Source organism: Camelina sativa, chromosome 2 (assembly GCF_000633955.1).
Source record: "Camelina sativa cultivar DH55 chromosome 2, Cs, whole genome shotgun sequence".
In the NCBI taxonomy this organism is placed as follows: domain Eukaryota; kingdom Viridiplantae; phylum Streptophyta; class Magnoliopsida; order Brassicales; family Brassicaceae; genus Camelina; species Camelina sativa.
Genome location: NC_025686.1, coordinates 26952348 through 26965227, shown reverse-complemented (window position 1 = coordinate 26965227; position 12880 = coordinate 26952348). Strand labels below are relative to the sequence as shown.

The 12880-nt window shown below is 35.1% G+C and overlaps 4 protein-coding genes across 5 annotated transcripts; 1 reads left to right on the top strand and 3 right to left on the bottom strand.

Moving 5' to 3' along the window:
* LOC104741394 lies at positions 3622 to 5797 on the bottom strand. The gene is made up of 6 exons (XM_010462255.2): positions 5563 to 5797; positions 4766 to 4811; positions 4379 to 4502; positions 4152 to 4216; positions 3958 to 4061; positions 3622 to 3856 (listed from the first exon to the last, which is right to left on the bottom strand). Exons 1-6 carry the CDS (start codon positions 5677 to 5679, stop codon positions 3821 to 3823), a joined length of 492 nt encoding a protein of 163 aa, XP_010460557.1. The 5' UTR covers positions 5680 to 5797; the 3' UTR covers positions 3622 to 3820.
* Positions 6126 to 7641, bottom strand: LOC104741379 (nuclear transcription factor Y subunit C-4-like). 2 transcript variants are annotated; one of them, XM_010462234.2, is made up of 2 exons: positions 6769 to 7639; positions 6126 to 6388 (listed from the first exon to the last, which is right to left on the bottom strand). In XM_010462234.2, the coding sequence occupies exons 1-2, from the start codon at positions 7539 to 7541 to the stop codon at positions 6385 to 6387; spliced, it is 777 nt and encodes a 258-aa protein (XP_010460536.1). In that variant the 5' UTR covers positions 7542 to 7639; the 3' UTR covers positions 6126 to 6384. The 2 variants fall into 2 exon arrangements, with proteins under 2 accessions (XP_010460536.1, XP_010460545.1); XM_010462243.2 differs by lacking the exon at positions 6126 to 6388 and having other exon boundaries at positions 6765 to 7641.
* LOC104741370 (mediator of RNA polymerase II transcription subunit 30-like) lies at positions 7703 to 9037 on the top strand. Its single transcript, XM_010462222.2, has 3 exons — positions 7703 to 8120; positions 8437 to 8529; positions 8841 to 9037. Exons 1-3 carry the CDS (start codon positions 7746 to 7748, stop codon positions 8937 to 8939), a joined length of 567 nt encoding a protein of 188 aa, XP_010460524.1. The 5' UTR covers positions 7703 to 7745; the 3' UTR covers positions 8940 to 9037.
* Positions 9085 to 12864, bottom strand: LOC104741360 (CBS domain-containing protein CBSCBSPB1). Its single transcript, XM_010462211.1, has 15 exons — positions 12483 to 12864; positions 12178 to 12329; positions 11871 to 12042; positions 11634 to 11766; positions 11382 to 11552; positions 11192 to 11270; positions 10966 to 11079; positions 10647 to 10713; positions 10371 to 10476; positions 10224 to 10282; positions 10026 to 10135; positions 9820 to 9935; positions 9651 to 9736; positions 9464 to 9553; positions 9085 to 9354 (listed from the first exon to the last, which is right to left on the bottom strand). The coding sequence occupies exons 2-15, from the start codon at positions 12318 to 12320 to the stop codon at positions 9166 to 9168; spliced, it is 1635 nt and encodes a 544-aa protein (XP_010460513.1). The 5' UTR covers positions 12321 to 12329; positions 12483 to 12864; the 3' UTR covers positions 9085 to 9165.

Sequence of the window (12880 nt, the reverse complement as noted above, 5' to 3'; positions counted from 1 at the left end):
CATGTAAATAAGAATATAATCAAATCAAAATTAGCCTTAGTGGAATATTACACATAGCCACATAGGTTGTTTTAGAATCTTTCACTTAATTAGTACATCTATTAGTACTAATTAGTACAAAGGCTATTATTAGTAATGTAATCATTAATTATAAGGTCCAGCACGTGATGACATAAGTGGGGTTTATTGAATAATGAAATTTGATTCTTGGGGGTTCTCGAAGATCTTTTGAATCAAAGGGAATATCGAATAATATACGATAGCTGATAAGGTCCCAATAGCATAATATTATATATGCAATAGACATCTTAAAAAAAAAAAAAAAGCATTTGTAAAGCATCTTAAGGAGTTGGCCCGTATATATATATATATGCCGGCCAGAGACCAAGATAAAAAAGTGTCGAGAAGAGGAGATGCAAAGAGTCTCTTATATTCATGGCTAAATCCCAATTCTGATCGAAACGCATAAAATCTTGCGGTTTTTCTCGATCATATTTCGAACCATAAATTATATGTTTTAGACATTTTTCATTGTTGTAAAACTCGATTTTTACTAATAAAAAAATATATTTTCATAATCGATAGAAGTACATACAAATTTGTGCCATATGTATTGTTGATAAATAATGGTGAACTATCAAAGATTATTGTGTCCCATATGATTGCACGTATGTTGGTTCTAAACTTCTAATTATATTAATTGAATCAAAGCTCTATACAAGTCTAATGAGTTGTAGCTAGCTAGGTAGAAAAAATAATTTCATTACATGATGAGGGCAACGTATTTGGTTGGAGAATCCGCCAATAAAGAGACATGTGTCGGATAAGATCGAACACGTTGATGAAATCCTTGAGCCGAAATCTAAAACAAAAAGATACATGCACGATTCTTATTAACTCACACTGTATGTCGAAAAACAAATAATTATACACTTTTTGTGACGACTAGTTGTCTAGTTCAAGTGGATCTTTATCAGTTTTTGAACACGTGGTTCTCATGGTTTGAAACTTGAGTTTTCTTTCTTCTCATAATGTAAAAATCTGATTACTCTTTGTTCCATTGACTTTTTTTTTGTTCAAGCTCGTGCTTCCTGAAATTCATCCACAGTTTTCTTTTCTAAAGTACACGTTTACTTTGTTTTAGAGTTATCTACATTTTTATGTAATAAATATTTTTTATATTTAATACATTGATGTTTTGAGTTGCTGTTTTCCATGTATAGTTGTTAATAAATTTATGATTTTTTATGAGTGAATAGGGGAAATGTATATATTTTATAAATAATACTCTTTCTGTCTCATAAAGAAAAGATTGATGTTTTGATAATTTCACACATATTAAGAAAATTTTTAGTTTTTATTTATAAATTAATTTATAATTACTTTTTTTGTACAGAGAGAAAATATAAACCAATAACAATTCAAAAATTTAAATATTTTCAATGATTATTTCTTGAAGTTTACAAAACATCAATCTTTGCGAAACAAAAAAATATCCCAAAATATCAATCTTTGTGAGACAGAGGAAGTACTTCTTAAAAAAATATTTTATAAATAATATATAAATTAATAGTTAAGAAATTAGATGAAAACTCAAAACATTAGTCTATTGGGAATATATGGAAAAACAAAATGGTGCATCCCCTATATAATATTACGTAATTACACAACTTTTTTTTGGTAAACTATATAATAATTATAAGTTATAAAGTTATATTATTATTTGATTCATTAGTTGGTTACAAAATATGTTATATATGTTGTAACCATTAGTTATATGACCTAGGTTTGGGATATTCTAAAAAAGAATATTCCAAAGAATAAAACAAAATCTCCAAAGAGTATATTTACATAAGGCAAAAAATCTGATAAATTAATTACTCTTAAACGTGATTTCTGATTATACAATCAAAATGAAATCTTATCTAACACCTATCCAAATTTGTATAAATCATTGACATCTCTATTCACCGGAATACACCGTATTCATACAAAAAATAACATTATTTGTTTAGTTTGGATTTACAGGTAAAAGGAAAGTATATTAATAAAATTAATACATTAACAATTTAAGTATATTATTTATATAGTCTGGATTCACGAGTTCACTTGATTATTGTAATCGAGATTTACGGGTTCCCTTGATTATTTTAAGTGTATTATTAATAATAACAAGGAATCTTGAACATAAACCATAATATCTACTGAAAATTTACATTAATCATTTACATTATTATTAACCAATTATTTCAAAAAAATAAAACCACTTTAAGGAATAAAATGTATAAACAAATTTAACAATATAAACAAACTTTTTACAAAATCTTCCGAATTAACAAGTGTAAGCGATATATGAGTTTAAGTGTAATAGATTATATGATAAGTTGAGTTATAATTTTTATAACGGAAGATAAATTAAATGTAAAATGTTAAAATTATATGATAAGATTGTTTAAAAATTAATAAAAAATATAAAAAATTATTTTAATATACAAAATATGTATATATATATAATTTTGGTATAAAATGAAGTTCAATCTGTGCAATAATCTGTGCTATTGCACGGGTACTCATTTAGTACAAATTATTTGGTTATCAATGATTAGATTGATAGAGAAGACATTATTAGTTAGTTCATATGCAAAATATGGGGAAAATGTATGTGTATGGAGCCACACGTTGTGACCAGAAAACGGCGCCGCTTGGAGAACGTCGGTCCATATTAATACAAAAGCTCAGAATCATTAACTGCGAGTTCCCCTTCTACTGTTTTAGTAAACTGTCCACAAGTGTTCATTTAATACATTCATAACGACAGATACAAAAAAAAGAATTGCCTGCTTTTTTTTTTTTGATGTAAACTGCTATCTCTTTTATTTTTTCATTCTCACGTTTTCATTATCACCGTCCAAAGAGAGAGATCTCGTGGTTTTGAGTCCAGCACACAGATTTTTATGATGCTAAAAAATGGAACTCGTTATAATATCAGCATAAATGTGATGTCGAAAGTAAACTAAATTTATATAACAAAATATATAGAACTGTTAAAGTTCTCATGTTTTCAGGAAATCAAATCGCAAAAGAATTTACAAGGAGTGTATTGAAACCATGATTTTGGAAGATTTGATGAGATTTAAGAAATTTGGAATTTTGAAAGATTTTAGAGAAGTTGATATGATTTATTGTAAAATTCTTTCAAATCCCACATAAAACCATGAGATTTGAATTTCTCTATTTTTAACTAAACAAATCCCACCTAAATCCTATAGAATCTCAAAAATCATTAAAATCAAAATCCACAGACTGTTTTGAATAACATGGATTTTAAAGTAGATTTTTAATCATCAGTTCAATAACAGTGAATTTTAATAGACTTTTTAAAATACATGATTAAATAAAACATAGTATTTGTAAATTTCACACAAAACACTCAAAATATCAAGTTGAATACACACATGCTTCACTTTCTGTTAGGTGAAATGGAATTTTGAAATCTTTTTATGTCTCACTTGCGGGTCAAAACTTGTTTTGCGTTGCCTACTTCTTTGATTATTTTAGTTAAAATAGCCCGCACTACCGTCTGGTTTTGGTTTGGTTCGGTTCATATATCAAAAGATGAAATTCATGTTACAAAAGTCACTCTAAAAATCTTCGATGAGACCCAAACCAGATTCATAAATCAAAAGTGTACCATGATCCAAAGGATATGTTTTGATCAAGAACAAGAACAATTTTCATATGACAAATTCCTCCTATTTGGAAACCTCTAAAGATACATATATTCACCAGGGAGTTTTCTCAATCTTGATCCCTCTTAACTTCAGTTAGCACTCTTCAGGCGCGCAATGAGCTCATCCTACAAGACCAGTCAAGATTCATGAGAGCCTAGATAAACCAACCAGATTGAGGAGCTCCAAAAAGTTTTAACAGAGATTTCAATTAAAAACATGGACTTGCCTTTCTTCCTTTAGTTGGGAGGCCTTTCTCCTTGAGAAGGGCACGGAGCTTCTCTACAGTCAAAGACTGGAAGTCTTTTTCGCCAGTGCGACTGCTTGATCCTTCTGTGCAGATCAAAACATATTTTGTTTTAATCCAAGTAACATGTGAACTTCTTGAATATTAAATCAGATATAAAAGTACAAAGAGATGACCTTGTCTAGATACATTAGCAGCTCTCTTAGCTGGGTTTCTGTCGTCCAGAGCCCTATTTGCAGCCCTAAGATTAAGAAAAAGTAAAAGATGAACAAACCATTTGTGTAGCCCATTAGGAGGAATGGACAATTTCTCATAACAGTGTAGAAGTTTCAGAATTTTTAGTTAGTATTAATAGTCACGCAAGGAAGGTAAGAACAAATGGAGATGAGATGTGATTAGTTACCTCTTTTTAGGACCATCTTCAGCGGTTCCTTTGGCCTCTTTGGAGCTAGATTCGCCTTTTTGTTTCTTTAACAAGAGAGATCTGATTAGTATATTCTGCAGGTTTGTTTTGATATCTTGTCCTTCTGGATATATGACCAAATGACAAAGTAAGATTTCTTTTATCAGACAAGAGTTAAACAAACAAAATTTCTGAAGGAAACAAGTTGTATTACTGAAATGCATCTGAAAAACCGGCGACTCTTAATTACTTATTACACTGTATCCAATTTCTCAATCAGAGAGAAAATGAAAAAGGAATTACTTTAGGAGATTGCTTGCAAGAAACAGTCTCTAAGAAAACAATGCAAAGAAAAAAACAAAATGGGAGCATTTAGAAAAGTAATACCTGGGGGAGATGTGTCATGCTCACAAATGTAGACCCGTAAGCTTCCCTGAAATCTTACACAAAAGAAAGTTACTAAATGTATTAATTCAGCTTCAAGAGCGATAGCTGCACAAATAGATGAAACAATTTCATGGAAAAATTCACTCGCTGGACAAGCTACCAAGAATCTAAGATTATGCGAAGTAAGTACATTCACAGGAAGATAAGAAGGATCTATCAACAACGAAATTGTCAAACTAGAGAGTGTAATCAAAGTACAAATATAACGGATTAATAAAATAAAAAATAAAAAAAGCAAAAGCTTTTCATTCCGACTCCAACTTTTTATGGCAGCACATCGATACAGACTCAAAGACATCTCTGTTTTCAACTTTAGTGAAGTACAGTTAAACAAAATAAGATCGATACTCAAGAACTGAAGCAGTCAATTCATATCATCATCATTACAAAATCTCAAACCTTTAAGGCAACATAAATCTTCATGACACTGGCAAAATCCAAAGAAAAAGCATAAACTTTGTACAGTGTGGGAATCTTAACTCAAATTTCACAATAACCCATCAGACTGATTACATTCTACCCAAAAAAAAAAAAAAAAAAAAGATCTGGGAACTAGAATCGAGGGAGCAAGATCTGATTCAGTACCAATGAGTTATTATTGTTAACCAAATTTTGTATAAGCATAACAAAGCCAATCACTTTCTTCAACCCAAAATCCAGAATAAAAAAAATAGGTTTTAAACTAATAACAACAAAAATTGGCGGTAAATAGTTAGTTAATTCGAAGTAAATATTACCGGATTGGAAGAGACGACCGTAGAAGAAGACAAGAAACCGCGTGAAGGAAGGTCAGTAAGAAACTTTGAAGCAGTTTCATCAGAAGATTCAGGTGGCTGCGACGATGACGCTTCCATTGCCAAAATCCACTGATAAACCCTACCCCAGGCTAGATGATAGATGATAGATGATGAACCGAGAACGAGAGAAGGAAGAAGAGCAGCGAGAGAGAGAGAGAGAGAGAGAGAGAGAGAGAGAGAGAGNGAGAGGGAGAGTCGCCGTACCGTAATACTGATTGCGTCTATTGGACAGAGATATGTGGGCCTTATTGGGCCTTAAGATAAGTTTAACTAAACCAGAAATACAAATTACCTTCATGTCCCGTACAAAGGTTTCTTTTCAAGTGGTAGTAGTAGCCTAGCTAGTTAAATCCGATTGATTACATGAAACCAAACTAGATATATCATTTTGATCTACAACAAAAAGTTAAAGATTTGAGTTTGCCTGAGATTTACAAGCTCTACAAACCTATCATCTGTTTATTCCCATGTTAAGAGCATGACTAAAAAAAAACACAATAACATAAATTAGAATATGCTGCACATTAGATTATATATATATATAGTTAAGCAAGTCTGCAGTTTTGTTTGCTGCAATAACTTATAAGTTAACAGGAAGAACAAAAAGAGACTTTTTGTTTGTTTGTTCTCTCTCTCTCTCTCTCTCTCTCTTTCCAAGTAAGCAGCCATTAAATCACAAACAGGCTATATAAGAACCAGACACTTGCAAAATTCAACGCAGGATCGATGATGATTATATCTCTCAGCTTCTGTTTCCATAGCTCAACTGCACAACATTGTACACATGTATTGCAAATGTGTTAAAGAGTCAAAAAATTGTGCAAAGTTTTTGTTTATGAGTCTCAAGAAATGAGCAGAGGATACAGTAACTGAGAAACGATCTATACACTAGTATTAGCAATTTAGCATATTTGATGAAGCTGATACATTACTCTAGAACAATCAAAGCAAGCTCATGAAGAATCTTAAGAAACCCCAGATACTCTAATTCAACAAGCTACATTGCTGCAACTATGAAACAAGAAGCTACATTGGTACAATTCCTCTAAGACTAATCAAAAGCAAGCTCATGAAGAATTATCTTAAGAACCCTAGATAACCGAATTCAACAAGCTACATTGCTTTCAAATTATAAAATTGGCTTACCCCTGGCTATCGAGATTTCCATGGCCGCTACTTCCTCCACTTCCATAAGACACATCATCACCGCCACCGCCACCACCAGCTGAGTTCTGCCAAACGCTTTGCCATGCCTGAGAAGGAGGCTGAGCATAAACACCGCTAGGATCCATCGCCGGTCTTCCAATCATCATACCTCCAGGAACAGCCGGTTGTCCCATCGGCGGATAATAATAAGGAACACCACTCGCGGCTTGAGGCACCATACCTCCTCCTCCTCCTCCGAGAGCCGCAGCCGCAGCAGCATCTTCCTCCTCCTTGATCTCTTCCCTAGGAACAATATCAACAAGGAAATCGAAGATATCGGTTCTAGTAATCGCAGCAGCGATATCATTCTTCTGAAGCGTACGGCGTTTGTTCTCTTCAGCGTGAAGCCAAGATCTAATCGTTAGCTCAAGGATGAAAAGCTCACATGCTTTCGCGAATAGAATCGGCGCTTCCGCGGAGATCATACGCACATCTTCGTCAGCTTTCATGATTTTTTTGATCCGAGCTAGAGGAAGCTGATGGTTTTTGAAATCGTTCACCTGCTCGATCTCTTGTCTCTGGTAAGTCCAGAACATTTGAAGCTGTTGTTGTTGTTGCTGGAGGAGGTGGTGGTACGTCGCTCCTCCTCCTCCTCCGGCGATGATTGATGTGGATCCAGATGGAGGAGGAGGGATTACGGTTGTGACGGCGGAGTTAGGAGGATACGCGGAGGTTGGTGGTGGTGGTTGGTTGTTGTTGTTGTTGTTGTCCATTGGATCTATGCGTTGTGATTGGATCAAAAAAGATCAAAGAGCGTTTTAGATTGTTTTCGTCAAATGGATTGAAGTAATAGTGGATAAGGTAGACAGCGATGTAGCTGATTTGTTTTTTTTCGTTATATTATATAGTTTCATATAACGATGTCGTATTAATAAGTTCCATTAAACGACGCCGTAAACTAAAGCGTGTTCGCTGCGATGGAGGAGGAGAAGCAGGTCTCGATGACGACACAGGAGCTGGCGATGGAAGGAGAGAAGCATTTGGAAGAAACGATTGAAGCGGCGTTTCAGATAATTTCAGCTATGAATGATGAGCTTTGCAATCCTTCCTTGTGGTCTACATCAGCTACAGCGAGTTCTGCCATGACGACGACGACGACGGGTTCTAATGGCACGGCTCTTGTTTCAGCCGATGCGGCTGCGATTGATGAAACATCGCATCATTCGGAATCTGGTGGTGGTGGTGGTGGTGGAGGAAGTGGGAATAGTGCTTTGGATGAGGCGAGTCTTCGATATAAGAACTCAGTGACTTCGCTTCGTGCTGTTCTTACTGCGATTCCCAATTCACAGAAGGTATTTAATGTTGAAAAAGCAGAGGTCTGCGATTTCAGTGATAATGTGATGTTACTAACTATTTTGAGAAGTCTCTTGTTCTGAGATTTGTTGCTGGACTGAGGAAATTGGAATTTCTAGGGCTTATTTGTAATCAGTAGAGTAACTAACACCGTCCTGCTCCAATCATAAGTGTTAAGCATGTGTTAAGAGTTTAGATGAAGGATGTATTGCTTGTAGAGTATCTTCTTCGTTTGTTGTGAGCTTGCCCTACACCTTTGTAGCTAATTCAAAATAAGAGCTTTTTCAGATTATGATTTTGTTCAATCCATTACAGGCAAAAGCATCTGAAACGGAAAATGGTTTAGGATCTCCTGAAAGTGAAGATGAAATCGAAAATCTGGAGGAGCAAGCTTTAAGTCTCAGAAAGGTAGGCTTTCTGCAGTTTCTATGTCTCTTTCATTTTTCTATCAGAGTGTTAATTTGTTGCTAGTACCATATTGGCATAGATTTCTGTACATTGCAACTTACATAGCGAACTTGTTTCTGATTATGTACTGTAGTACTAAGTGTTCTTTGTTCCACTTTGTAGTTTGTAGTGTAAGTGTAAGTATCATCATTAGCTTAAGCAGTTCTAGAACCATGGAAATGTTAATCATTTCTTGAATACCTTTTAGTCATCTGTTGGTTTGATTTCTATGTTAATAACCTATGAAAACGCCGAAACTGTTGTGCATGCAGGAGATTGCAAAGAAGAATGTCCATGTCAAAGAACTTATCGATAAATTTCGGGAACTTATAGCAGATATCTCGACATGGCAAAGCCCTTGTTCTGTTTAAGTTTATTTTTTTTGTTGACTAAGATTCTGAGCCTTATTCTTAAATTCCTCATTGATGTATTAGTTTTAAAGATATATTGCTATTTTGATATCAAGAAACCAGAAAATCTCAAAGTTACTTTGTATATAAAATATTTCAGACAAAATCTTCAAAACCTGGGTCTGCATTTCCTTTTTTGTTTGTATTGATCTGTTAAAGAAATACTTTTTGTAGTGTTTTTGAGAAGTTAATTTCCGAATCTTTTGAGATAAGCCATAAAACCAAGACCAGCTACTAATGCTGCACCAGCCGCAACTCCACTATAAGCAGCAGCCCAAGCGTCTGACTCTACGTACTCCATTGATTCTGCTGATACTGCTGCTCTTCTCCTTCTTCCTTTGCCTTCTCTTGAATCATCCAAATGTAATCTCAGACTCTACAATTTATAACGATTCAATCACCAATTCAGTAAGCAAAAGGGGCTGATGTTCTTCATTTATAACAAACTAAAGCAGGAGTAAAGCTTCCTTTATAACTATTTTTACCTTCCAGCCAATTGATTTTGCATGTTCAATGGCTGCTTGAAGGTCACTATCTGAAGCCAACAACACTTTATCGTTGTCTTCATCTTCATACTGCAGATAACCATCATTATAACATTTAGGAACTGGCAAGAGAAGACTTAGAAAATGATTGCGTCATTATCTTTTGTAACATCAAATGTTTACATACCAAAATTTGGGGTAAATTATCTGGATCGATATCATCCCCTACCCTCTGAATGATGGCGGTTATCACTTCTGTCAAACTCCGAGTGTCTGCAATTTAAGAACCAATACAATTGAGTAAACGCAAGATTATAACAGTTTGACTGGCGAAAAAGAACCAAGATTATGTGTACCGCTTATGAATCTGTGTTTTCTGTGTCTTTTGTCTTCAATCTTGAAAGAAAATGTATTTGCAAATGGGAAAGATTTCCCTGTCTCAGTTTCCGAAGCAACTTTCATGGAGCTCTCACTGAAACAAATTGTTTTCCAGTCAGTAAAACCACGGTTTTGTTTGAAAAGATACTCGATTAATAGTGTTTAAGCAAGACTAGATAATAACCTCCTTGAGTCCTCGTCGTCCTCATTAGGAGACAACGCCATTGCTGAATCCCAAAACTTTTGCATCATTGTGTTTGTTGCCTCACTATCTATTCCGGCAGTAGTTCCAGCCTGTACACATCAAAAAACATGTTTCTAGAAAACAGTGGCTTTGCTTTAAACGAAATAATTTACAGAAGTTTCAAGAAGCGGGAGTTACTGTGGCAACAGCAGCGTGAGTGACATGGATTACATCGACAACTGCAACTACATCTCCTTCTGTAATCAGAAACCCTTGTTATTTACATATGTTGGCCTTTTTTAGTTTTCGTAAGACTTTACAATGAAAACGCTTCAGAATTTTAACCTTTGTCTGTAACAGGAAGGTGTAAGAATTTTCCCTCGTGCATGATGTGCAGCGCTTCAACAATTGGTGTGTCAACTACCGTTGATTCTGGATTCTCAGTCATAACCTATGCATTAGTGAATGAGAACAAACTATTAAGCTCAAGAAATTGAAAATTGCTCCATCACTAAACTGGAAATAGGTATTTAAGAGTTGAAAAATTGATTCAAAACTAAAAACTAGAAACTTGAATATTAAGCCACTGAATCTGAGAAGGAGAATAGTCTTTAATCCTACCTTTTCAACTAGAGTCTCAGATGGAGGAAGATTTTCAGCCACAACCCGCATCAGTATATCCTTGGAACTAGATAAATGGAAAACAAAACTCTTTGAAAGTTAGTGACAAGTATCCAAAACGAAGACAGAAGCGTTTACCCAACGCATAATCTTAGTTCAGGACTGCGAATAAATAGGAGCATAAACAGTTCTGTTCAAGATCCCTATCACTTAGCTTAGTACAAACACTTGAACCGGGAATGGGATGAATGTAAGGCTTTCAGAATCTATAGGCTAAAGGATACAACTTCAAAAGCTTTCAGAAAGGAGGAGAACTCACGTAAATATTCCTCGAAGCTTGTCCTCAATCATTACAACTGCACAACTTGACTGAAATTCAACCATCTTTTTAGCTACTGTCAACACTGTATCGGTCGGTGAGACTTTCAAAACCCTGAACAAAAACCAGTGTTAAGTTAAAAACAACATAATTGATGGGAAAGAAAACAATACTACCACTCAAGATCGTAATAAGAATCTAATTAGAAAAAGAAGAGATTACCTACTTTGTATCATCTGGTATAATTGTTGATAAAGAAGGTCTAAACATCCGGTCTCGTAGCGTTTCAATGAAGGTGTTGGGAACTACATGAAAAAATCAACATACTGGACGTTCAAAATCTGATAAAATAAGAAGCAAAAGCAGTGTTAAGTTAAATGAAATGACTGCAGGACAGGGTTCAGCTCCTTGCCCACCTGAGGTGTTTGTTCCCCAGCTTTTTTCAACACCTTCAACAGCAGCAGCTATTGCCTTACCTTTCTCAGCGGCCCTCTCCATACGAGCAATCGCATCATACAAACACTTTGCTATATCTAACAAAGCAATAACTTCACCATTTTCAACAACAGGCAGATGTCTGAATTTTCCTGTAGTAGGTAAGGTTAACATTAATGAATCATACACAGGCATCAGATGAACATCAGGAACTTAAAAACAATAAGACAAACCTTGGACCATCTTTTGGAGGGCTTCAACAGCAAGTGTTTCTGAGAGAACAAACATAGGGTTCTTCGTCATAACCTTGGAGACAGGTGTTTCCTCAACATTAAGTTCCTGAGAAATCACTCTTGTAGCTATGTCCTGCAAGTGCCATAAGAAAGAAAAAGACATAGTGACGTTTCCTTCCAATGTGTTACTATAAATCTTTAACAACGCTTGAGGGGAAGCCATAGTTAGTGACGAACCTTATCAGTAAGAATCCCACAAAGCATTTCATTAGAGTCAGTTAACAACAAGGCATCAACTCGTCGTGAAGCCATCCTTTTACAAGCTTCATATATAGTCGTTGTTGCTGGAACTGTAAGAGCTTTTGATAGCCTTAACCGTTTAACAGTTCGCTCGCCTCCTGTTAAACCCCTGATCACAAACCCCAAAGGCATCATACATTTAAAGAAGATCACATGTACTTATTTCTAAAGGAACCAAAATCAAGGCCTAGAAACCAACATCACAAGCTAAACGTTCTCAGGAGGAAGAAGAAGAGAGACTTACAAAGGGGAACGAGAAACAGTGAGAGATCTGCGGGCAGTGTCGGGAAGTCGTTCGCCAATATCCATAGATTTCTTCTTTCCGTGCAATGAAGCAGCAGTCGTAACAGATAAGCTCCGTCTTGATGATCCGCCTTGGTTTGCCATTTTCTTCTACTGTATAGAAAAATTCAAACCCTCGGAATCGTCAACGCTTACCGAAATCGATTTTGATTAAATGTCAAATGATTGACAAATTTGAATAAGGAAAGTTCTGCGAAAACGCAACGATTCAAGGGGGAAAAAAAACACTTAAGAATCACAATTTACCAGGCGAATTCGTCGGGGTTAATTAATGGATTCTCTTCTGGGATTATTGAAAAAAAAAATTGAGCTGAAACGAAGTTGGGAATCCTAGTTGCGTTTCGTAGATGCTCTCTCTCTCCTTTCTCTCAAATGTTCGTGAGAAAGATAACGGCAAGAAAGAAAACGACGATTTCCGAGAGAGAAAAAGGATTCTCCCGGGAAAGTGATGGGAAAATGAAAAGGAGAAAGAAAAAAAATTAGAAAGATGATTTTTTTCTTTTCTTCTTCTTCTTCTCTGTAAAAACGTGTTTTTTTAATTTTGTGCTTTTCCCCCAATCGGATTCTTTTGATTTCGATGCTCTCTGTCGAAACTTGGAGTTGGACGACGACGCTACCTTTTTTTTTTTTTTTTTTTTTTTTTT

Bases quoted from the DNA above. Each gene is read 5' to 3' on its own strand.
- LOC104741370 (XM_010462222.2), top strand. From the start codon at position 7,746: ATGGAGGAGGAGAAGCAGGTCTCGATGACGACACAGGAGCTGGCGATG. The intron at 8,121-8,436 runs GTATTTAATGTT...AATCCATTACAG, and splicing joins CGATTCCCAATTCACAGAAG to GCAAAAGCATCTGAAACGGA. The intron at 8,530-8,840 runs GTAGGCTTTCTG...TTGTGCATGCAG, and splicing joins AAGCTTTAAGTCTCAGAAAG to GAGATTGCAAAGAAGAATGT.
- LOC104741394 (XM_010462255.2), bottom strand. From the start codon at position 5,679: ATGGAAGCGTCATCGTCGCAGCCACCTGAATCTTCTGATGAAACTGCT. The intron at 4,503-4,765 runs GTATTACTTTTC...TCATATATCCAG, and splicing joins GCATGACACATCTCCCCCAG to AAGGACAAGATATCAAAACA. The intron at 4,217-4,378 runs GTAACTAATCAC...TCTTAATCTTAG, and splicing joins GAAGATGGTCCTAAAAAGAG to GGCTGCAAATAGGGCTCTGG.
- LOC104741379 (XM_010462243.2), bottom strand. From the start codon at position 7,541: ATGGACAACAACAACAACAACAACCAACCACCACCACCAACCTCCGCG.
- LOC104741360 (XM_010462211.1), bottom strand. From the start codon at position 12,320: ATGGCAAACCAAGGCGGATCATCAAGACGGAGCTTATCTGTTACGACT. The intron at 11,271-11,381 runs GTGGGCAAGGAG...TTTTTCATGTAG, and splicing joins CTGGGGAACAAACACCTCAG to TTCCCAACACCTTCATTGAA. The intron at 9,554-9,650 runs GTATGTAAACAT...GGTTATCTGCAG, and splicing joins ATAATTTACCCCAAATTTTG to TATGAAGATGAAGACAACGA.